The 9672-nt window shown below is 46.1% G+C and overlaps 1 protein-coding gene across 2 annotated transcripts; it reads left to right on the forward strand.

The window, feature by feature from the left end:
• The first annotated feature begins 3907 nt into the window (after positions 1-3907).
• LOC103649516 (GPI mannosyltransferase 2) lies at positions 3908-8904 on the forward strand. Of its 2 annotated transcripts, none has more exons than XM_008675238.3 (8): positions 3908-4296; positions 4382-4487; positions 5942-6034; positions 6115-6310; positions 6460-6638; positions 7657-7907; positions 8057-8244; positions 8345-8904. In XM_008675238.3, exons 1-8 carry the CDS (start codon positions 3990-3992, stop codon positions 8513-8515), a joined length of 1491 nt encoding a protein of 496 aa, XP_008673460.1. In that variant the 5' UTR covers positions 3908-3989; the 3' UTR covers positions 8516-8904. The 2 variants fall into 2 exon arrangements, with proteins under 2 accessions (XP_008673460.1, XP_035822009.1); XM_035966116.1 differs by having other exon boundaries at positions 3963-4296; positions 4382-4759.
• Positions 8905-9672: the final 768 nt, after the last annotated feature.

Consider the following 9672-nt stretch of genomic DNA (forward strand, 5'->3'; position numbering starts at 1 on the left):
GTGGGCAGATTTGTGTGCTCGATGATTATAGCGGTGTAGTGAGACAGCGTGACAGTCTGAGTTTTAGTGTATTATCATTTTCATCATTGATATTATTTGTGCCTAATTAAATCTCTCTTTGTTGAGGCTGTTTACCTGTGTTAAATTCTGTTAATTTATTTAGTACACAGCTCCTTTCTATCAGTATTTATATTTGATTATTAGGCTTATTACATCTGATCTAAAACCCTTATTTGGTAAGATACGACTGTCACGTTAGTTAAGGATCTCTGATCACCTTTTAGCGTTGGAGGGCTGTTTATTACAGCAACCCGCTATTTTGAGAGCAATAGTTTAAGATAAATAATTATGTTTATTTGTTTAATCTGCCTTCTTCATCTGCAAGCCATGTTTAATTATGAAATGGACCTGTGTAGCTATTTTACATGTTTACATGTCTTAGATTTGCTGCTGTTCATTGCTGCTATAATTTCATATGGTATTTATCTGAGTTATATGATTGTTTTATTCGGAATTAGAATATTTAATTTATTTAAATATGAAGGAAGCATGTCACTTATTTCTCTAAATTTACAACACAGAGGACATCGAATCAGGCTCATCCCATGCTAATATGAGATTGGAGACCATCGAGCGCATGCTCGACAGTTTTGGGAAGGTAGTTTCGATTTCCCGCGCATCGATGATGCGGGATTTTATTCCCTACGGTCAGGTGGATGCTCCTTTTTGGTTGTTTCTTAATTTTCGACTGGCCTTTTGCTGGCTTGTTTGATCATAACCTTTTTGTGTGGTCGACGAAGCGTTGCTGGTCGCCTAGCGGGAGGTGGATCAGCTGCGTGTAAGGCTGCGTGTAAGCCCCGCCTGTTTCGAGGAGAGGGAGCGCGAGTTTGCTGCTCTCGACTCCAAGGCTGATCGTCTTCGCGGCGAGGTCGCGCGCTTGCACAAAGAGCGTGACGAACGCGCGGGGCGACGTGAAGCGTCTTCGCTCGTCTAGAGAAGGCAAATTCAGAGCTTTCAAGAAAGCGTGGCGTGGCTTGAGCTTGGCTTTTCTTCTGCCCTTGCGCTTCAATACTTCGGGTTGTTTGAGTCCCCTTCTTCCCTAGAGCTCCAAAAGATGTCTTCCAGGCCCAAGACACCGGAAAGACGAAGAAAGAGGCAAAGACTATCGGAGGACGAGGCCCGCAAGCTCTTGTTTGCCCAAGACAACGCCGTTACCGTTACCGTGCGAGATCAAGCCGAGGCTTCGCTCTCGGAGCGGAGCGTGGAGCTCTGGGCTCTCAAGGCGGCCACAAGCGAAGTGTGCCGTCCGTCGAAGTTGCCCTGCCTGACAGCCTGATTGGCCGTGGGTGCTGCCGAATCACGTGAAACGTGTGGTCCCCTGAGAGTATAGGGATGACGACGGGTCGGGTGGAGCAAAAACCCACCCGTGATCGTACCCATGAAGTCTATGTAAACCCGCCTGTGATTACACCTGCGGGCTGCGGGTGCAATTCCAAACCCGCACTCGAACCCATGTCACCCGCAGATTTTACTTATTGTACACTTTTAAATAATAATTAAGCTATGACCAATTAAGTACCCACAATAATTGAGTTATATCTATGTGTTTTAAGTCTTCTCACATTGACCAGCAACAAAATATTTCATGAATCATTAGCCAAGTTACTTTTCCAAAATTATTACTATTGTATCTTAATCATTTTTGCGCATAATAAAGAACAAACCAAATTTTAGGTCGGGTGTGGGTCACCCACGGGTTGAAATAGAAACCCGCACCCACACCCGCGAAATTTCAAGTCGGGTGGGGGTTACACCCGTGGGTCAAAATCTTCACCCATACCCACACCCGTCGGGTCAGGTACCCATCGGGTTTTGGATTTATGGGTTGAATTGCCATATCTACATGAGGGCGCACTCCATGGGAGCAGCATAGCCCTAGGGCAGATGGTCTCTCACTCTGATGAGATCGATGCAGCCGTGATCACGGAGGACTTCACCGCCAGATGGAGTGACAAGGAGCTAGACCGTATTGAAGAACAAGTTCGCCCTCACGCCCGATTGATCGTGAGCTAGGTTGACATGAAGTTCCTCCTGGCGGGCACTTGGAGTCTAGGGCCGCCCACCGGCGTCTAGACACCGTTAATTCATTGTCTTGTAACAAACTTTGTTTGAATGATGAGACCAAACATATGTTCATGCCTTTTGGTGTGATGTTGTTTCTTGCTTAAGTACTGTGCCCCCATCATTTCCTCAAGTCAGGGGTCCTGTGGCACGTTTTCACAGAGTGATCCCTGTTTCCCACCCCCTGAGCAGAGTGTGCTGACTTGGTTGCCATGTTCTGCTTACTCGGGCGTGTGGACGAGGACGAGATCCCGAAAAGACTTGCAACCAGTAGCGTATCCTCAGACCTGGCTGATGCACAATAGAGGAAAAGAGCTCACATCCCGCCGCTCTCACTCTTTTTCTTGATAAGTACATGATTCATGATCCACACTGGGTGTCACATTTTTTTTGGTTACGAATCCTGTTTCTAAGATCTTTTTGGCGCCCCTCTTCGCTAACATCTCTGCGCTTTTCTCTTGTCGACTGTCCTGGCCGTTAGTCGGATATTGAGAGAGAGCACGAGGCAGTCGATGAGCATGCCTTCTGACTTGTCGGAGGACTCCGTCCGATACAAGCGCGTTTGGATGCGCCGACCGTGTTTGTCGAGGTGTCCTCTATGTCCTTGGCAGACTTGGAGGCGCTTGAGCTGGTCTCGAGAGCACCTAGGGTACCTCAGGGCACAGTCTCCTGAAGCTCGACCCCTTCTCTTGTCGTGTCCATTGTTAAGGCGAGCCCGCAGTTGGCCTGCTCGCATGTGTAGTTGGCCTTCAAGAAAGAGGACACTGTGATGATCTCATAGGGACCAGACATCTTTAGTTTTAAGTACGTGTAGTTGAGGACGACCATAAATTTGATGTAGCACGATCTCCCAAAAATAGTGTTGTAGGACCTCGAAAAGTCAATCACGTCGAATTGCAGTCGACGCGGATGTTGTGAGCATCATCGAACATGACGGAGAAAGAGATTCGCCTGAGCGAGTAGGCCTGATGGTCGAGAATGATGTCGTGGAACAACGCTTAGCTAAGATGTAGCACACGTGCAATCTTCAAGCCATCAAGGGACTCAACATACATGATGTTTATACTTGTACATGTGGGCTGGTCTTATCCGGCACAGCACAAGCCCACAAAGGCACGACCCATAAAGGCACGGCCCACAAAATCACATTTCCAGTTATAGGTCGTGTCGTGCCAGCACATGGGCTCAGTTATCGATCTACGACACGACCCACAATTAGTTATGTGTGTCAGGCCGGTCCATATAGCCCAGAATGCTCTAATGTGCCAGACCAGCCCATATACATACAACAGTAATACATAAACAAAAAGTATAAAATATACATATAACCAAAATAAAACTAAGATGTTTTGTGGTTGCACATTAAAAGCCTTTGGCTAGAAAGAAAAAAATAGTACAACTAGCTCCGAAATAATATCCAGTTATCTGTTCAGTATTTAGTTGAGTACTATACATCCATACAAAATACATATACAATGATCATTATCACTATTCACTATCCCCATCTAGTTACTGGTTCTCGAAGCCTATTGAAGCTCTATATTCTCTAAGTTAATACTGAGTTTATGTTTAGTGTGTCTCGATGTGCCTTAGTTAAATGGGTCATACCAGTCCGGCCCGTAAGCTTGACTTGAGCCCTAGACATAGTCCATATATTGGACTATATCAGGCTACATCTATAATTAGATTGGACCATGCCAAAAATTTAGATTGGACCATGCCAAAAATTATGTGATTTAGGTCGTCCTATTAGTCGCATCATAAATGTACACTAGCAATGATGTTGAGTCCATGAGTATCCGGGACAGGTGCCAATAGCTGAAATCTCTCCACGGATCGATTCTCCTCCCTGCCGCGCATGCGCGTCAATGGCGCCGCCAGTCGCCGGCGTCGTGCGTCTTGCCGCGGCCTCCCGCGTATTAGTTCTGTCCCTCTACCTGCTCGCCCGCCTCCTCTTGCGCCCCTACGACACCTCCGCTACTCTCCACCCACCCTGCCTCTCCTCTTTCTCCTCTTCCCCGGATCCCAACACGCCCGTCTCCGCCGCTATCTCGTCGCTGGCCGTGTGGGACGGTGTCCACTTCGCCCGCCCCGCTGAGTGCGGCTACGAGTACGAGCAGTCCTTCGCCTTCCTCCCACTCCTCCCCGCCTCCCTCGTGCTCCTCGCACGATCGTGTAAGCCCGCTCGTCACACTTCCCTGATGTCAATTTGTGCGCTTTATCTGATCTGGTTGTGGTGATTAATCCTTTTCCCGTGCAGTGTTCGCGCCGCTAGTACCGATACTAGGGTACAGGGCCGTGCTCGTGCTCTCCGGCTATGTCCTCAACAACGTCGCATTCGTTGCTGCTGCGGCCTACTTCTACAGGTGTTCGCCGTCTGATGAGCTTTACTGTTTTCGTCTTCACACAGATTTGGGCTGATTCTATGCGTTAGATGGGCTCTAAAACCACAGTTATGCATCTATTTGGAAGTCATTTGTAGCCATTTATTGATTCTTCAAACATTTCAAGACTGGACAATGCTTGAGAGCAGTGCACACTGGAATGCAGTAGCTGTTTTCCCTGCACTTTATTGGCGATGCCACGCCAGAGTTTTTGCACAGTTCAATAGCTGGTGTTCTTTGGTGGATAATATTAGGTGAGGTGCTTGTGGACTGATCTGGCCCCTTCTGTGGTGATGTTAGGATGTGTCCTCTGACTCACTAACAGAAAGCGAGAAAAAGGAGGAGTCCTCCCCTGCTGCGTGCGGATGATATGCACCCTGATCGGAGGCACAATCTGTTCTAATCGGTTGTGGCCCGTAGGGCACTATATAAACAGTAGCTAGGCCGGCATGAACGCCAATGCTTCCGTGCCCGGAAACCCTAGCCACCACATTTGTTTAGGTGTCTATCACCTTTTCCTACCCAATGACAATGGCGATTCCGGTCACTGGGTAGGACAAGGTGATTGGCACCTAAACAAATGTGGCGGCTAGGGTTTCCGAGCGTGGAAGCGTTGGCGTCCCTGCCAGCCTAGCTACTGTTTATATAGCCTCGTACCCGTGACCGGGGCCACAACCGATCAGAACGGATTGCACCCCCGATCAGTTCTCATATCATCCACACGTAACAGGGAGGACTCCCCCTTTTTTCTCTTTGTTAGCGAGTCGGAGGACACATCCTAACAATGAATAGTTTCTAGAGCCTGTAAAACTATATTCTGGTAGTTGTAATGCAAAATCTATCATTTGAAGTTTAGCACAATCTGTTTCTAGTTTTTTGGAAGAAAGGTAGCAGGAGATCTGCCTATTCACTTATGCTTAGTGTTCTTATGGCGTCGCCTAGGCGTCCAGGCGCCCGGGCAAAACTGGTCGCCTTGCTCGCCATTCCCGCCTAGGCGCTAAGGCGCCTGTCTGATCCACTTGCTCGCCTAGGCGCCTTAAGAACACTGATAGAAAGCAAGTTCTTCGTGAAAATTTGTTCTGATCTGCCAGTACCAGGAGGAGGGAAGCTGCCGAAGCATACAAGAACATAGAACGAACAAATTGCCCAAAGTGGCAGACCCAAAAACTCCTGTGCCTCATTTGCACTTGTCTTGTTTATCCTTTCTTGATGACCTCTGATGGCACGAGGCTGGCATGTTGGAAGATGCAGCAATTTCTTTCTTTCCAAATGTTCATCCCATTGAAGGATTTTCTAGTGGCTATAGTTTGCAATTTTTCACTGTTCTTGATACTATCTGATCATATGGTCATAATTCATAAATGTCGAAGTTAGACCAACCCTTTCTGATCATATTACTGTGTTACTAAGGATACTACTAATTCTCGTTGGTGCAGATTGTCTGTGCTGATTTTGAAGGACCAGAAAGCTGCTTACCGAGCATCTGTTCTGTTTTGTTTCAACCCTGCTTCTGTGTTCTACTCATCATTGTAATATTCTTTTCCTTCACCAACACAAGAAACTCATGTGCTTTGGCATATTGTAACAGATAATTTGTTATTTTTGGCAGGTATTCAGAAAGTCTTTATGCACTTTTTTCTCTTAGGGGCATCTTCTACGTGTTTTCCGGTGCTAATACTGTTGCAGTGATAATGCTCGCTCTGTCTGGTTCAGCTAGGTCAAATGGAGCACTTAATGCTGGCTATTTCTGTTTTCAGGCCTTGCTACAAGCATATGATGCTACTGTACAAAAGAAAAGGCCCTTGGTATGTTCCACTTCAGTTATTATTATGAGTAACAGTATTTGGCATGAAGAGACTAAATGACATACCATATTGCACGGATTATATTTTGTTTCCATAAGAAGCAATCAGCAAAAACATGTTTGTTTAATAACTTCTCTTTGTTTGACCAGTTGGCAATTCAGGCCCTTGTGGCTGGAGCTTTGCGCTCCATTTTCATATTTCTACCTTTCTTTGCTTTCCAAGCATATGGATATTTGAACATATGTGTACATGGGAGCTCAGACGAATTGAGGCCATGGTGCAAAGCAAAAGTTCCCCTATTGTATGGCTTCATCCAAAGCCACTACTGGTAAGTGTTTCTATATGAAAATAGTTAGAATTAGAATTGGCATGATAATGTGTCAAAACTAGCACCTCTTCATCCTTTTTGCTTACCTCTGGAATTATACGAGGGTAGTCTTGCCTTACTGTATGATTAAGGCTATCTGCACTTATACTACTCTAAATTTCTACCCTAAAAGGAATATTCTATCCTGGTCAGCAAGATAGTCTACCCTATACCATAATTCTTCATAATCATGTTTACTCTATATCTCAACTCTATATCAACTACCACATATATTATATTATTTTCTTTCCGCTGCTACCAGCACACACAGGCACAGCACCGGCCAGCCTCCATACCACCGCTCACCAATACAGACCAAAACGCCAAGCGGAGAGAGATTTGGAGTAGAGGTGTATATACTCTATATATGGCGTTTCTCTCTCTCTTCCATGCATTTAGAGTGGCCGTTGAGGTGATCCACTGCAGTGGGTTTTTACTCTATGCGTAGCACTATCCACATAGCGTATTGTTTAAAGCTGCCCACTGCAGGCAGCCTAAATGCTGGCTCTATGCATACTTTGGTTGATGATTGTTTGTAGCCATAAGAAATACATAGTTGATACATCTTTCATGGCATTGGACTTGCTTCATCATTCACCCTATATTCTATTGCACGTGCTTGGTGGCATAGTACTTTGCTTATGCCTAACCATGTTGCACATCTGCTGAGATGAACATTGGGTACACATGGAGACCCCCCATCCCTCCTTTGTGTTACTTGAAATTTTATTGAAACACCTGTCCTTCCATTTACTCAAGGATGCTGATACTGTAACATCGTGTACAGTGCACACTATGGAATCCTCCTTTGTGTTACTTTAAAAATTTTATCGAAACATTTGTCTGTTCACCATTTCTCAAGGATGTTGATGTTGTATGAGTTCTCTCTCATAAGACAGCATATTTTGCCCCTCTCTAGCATCCTGAAGTCTTCAACTCTTAACTGCTCTTCATAAGTTACTTGCGGTTTTCTTTTTAGGGGAGTTGGTTTCTTGAGGTACTTCCAAGTGAAGCAGCTGCCGAACTTTCTCTTGGCCTCACCAGTGCTTTCTCTCGCGGTTTATTCTATTGTCCATTACGCAAAACTGCTTCACCGGTGTTTCCAGAGAACTAGCGTCCACAAGCAGATTATCACTGCTCTAGAGAAAAGGCCAGTTGTGTCGTATAGAAGATCAGATGACGCGACAATTTTGAGTGAACCTCCTGCTGGACTCACCAAGAAAGCACAAGGTACTACTGCGATCTCAACAGTATACGTTTTGCTTTGTTTTGAGAAACCGTTGCTCATCTATCTTGATGCCAAGTCTATTTGAAATGACCTAACATTTTTTTAGACGGTGATAAGCACACAGCTGTACCTTACAGTATTTCTTGGACAGGGAGCTCTAAGGCTAAACAGAGAAAACCAGTTGCTACCGAGATAGCTCCTGCGACATTCCATGACAGTACCACGCCAGCTAACCAAAACATCGAAGAGGATCAGGACGCGTGCTCCATACTACTACTCCCATTCGTTCTGCATCTGGCCTTCATGGCATTCACAGCCTTGTTCGTGATGCACGTCCAGGTCAGTAATATGATCATCTTCCTCGTTAAAGCAAAAGCTTGTGTGGGAGGGAGCACTGTTGGGCTGAGTACCAACTTAACTTGCGTTCGTTTTCATGCAGGTGTCCACACGGTTCCTATCCGCTAGCCCCGCGGTTTACTGGGCTGCCGCGCACGTTCTGGCTTCTCCGAGCCGCGCCAACAGACGATGGGGCTACCTGATCTGTGTCTATTTCATCGCGTACATTCTTCTAGGTAGCCTGCTCTTCTCCAACTTCTACCCTTTCACGTAACGTAAGAACGGCGGAGTGGGGGGTGTCCCCGGATGCGTTATCCAGTAGCGAGCCACTCCCGCAGTGGATGGCTCATCTGTTTATCAGGTGGATTATCTCGACCAGCTTTGCCTGAAGGTTTCCCTAGGTTGGTAGGTGCTTCACTGGTTCAGTAATTGAGCGTTGGCTACTCGAATCGCTTGGAATCTGCTTGCATTCGGTTATGATGTGGCCACGAGCTTTTTCATATGTTTTCTTAGAATCAGAAGTTGGAGAGCAGAAGACATAATAACATCAGTCCCAACTCCCAACTCGGAAGATCACAAACTTGTTCTTCTCAGAGCAACATGTATGCAAACATCTTGGGGGGGTCGATCTTCTCCAATTATTCAAATGCCACTATCTATCTCCATTTGACGAAATAACGCCGCTGGTTTCAATTGGTGGTTGGTTCGTTTTCGTCCACAGACTATCCGAAGACTAGTGTGTGTGTGTGTGTGGGTCCAGGACGACGAAGAGTGGTGCCCATCGTTGTCCGTTAGCTAGCCAGCAGCGTCGCCATCGACTTGTTGATATAAATAATCAACTGATAGTGACTCCGATCCAACAAACGCTCATCAGGTATATAGCTATAGTTTGTGTGCATCGACGAGGACGACGAACTGGCCTGATATTTCCGTGCATGCCATTGCCAAAAAATGGTCATTTGAAATCGCGACGTCCTGCTAGGGAAGTTGCACGTACTCAGCCTACCGCTGCATGCTGCCAGGAACCGATGTGGGATGATGGTTAGTTTAGTTCTCGTTGCTGCTAGTTCTTACAGTACTTGTGTTAGTGGTGTGAGCTGCATCTTTTCTTTCTTTTTTTTTGTTTCTTCGATGATCAAGTTGGCGTGGTGGCGCTCGATGACCGATCGATGCACATCAGCACATGCACCTAATTCTAATTCGTTATCTGACCACCCTAGCTAGGCAACAAGAGCAGTGTCGGTCGTTATCGAGCGCTCTCGACAGGTGCACCCAGATGAAACACGAAACATTGGAATCCGATGCAGGGGAAATCAAAAGCTGCAATTGTCAATTGAACTACACCACCACACCGATCTATATAGAGTTCCTCTAAACGGCCGGGTGCATCTGATGCTTTGTTTCTCGTGCCAAATTATTTAGATAATGCAA

This window comes from Zea mays, chromosome 3, assembly GCF_902167145.1.
Source record: "Zea mays cultivar B73 chromosome 3, Zm-B73-REFERENCE-NAM-5.0, whole genome shotgun sequence".
NCBI classification, from domain to species: domain Eukaryota; kingdom Viridiplantae; phylum Streptophyta; class Magnoliopsida; order Poales; family Poaceae; genus Zea; species Zea mays.

Excerpts from the sequence above, each read along its gene's own strand:
- LOC103649516 (XM_008675238.3), top strand. The coding sequence starts at position 3,990 with ATGGCGCCGCCAGTCGCCGGCGTCGTGCGTCTTGCCGCGGCCTCCCGC. Across the intron at positions 4,297-4,381 it reads CGTGCTCCTCGCACGATCGT|TGTTCGCGCCGCTAGTACCG; the intron begins GTAAGCCCGCTC and ends TTTCCCGTGCAG. Across the intron at positions 8,245-8,344 it reads TGTTCGTGATGCACGTCCAG|GTGTCCACACGGTTCCTATC; the intron begins GTCAGTAATATG and ends GTTTTCATGCAG.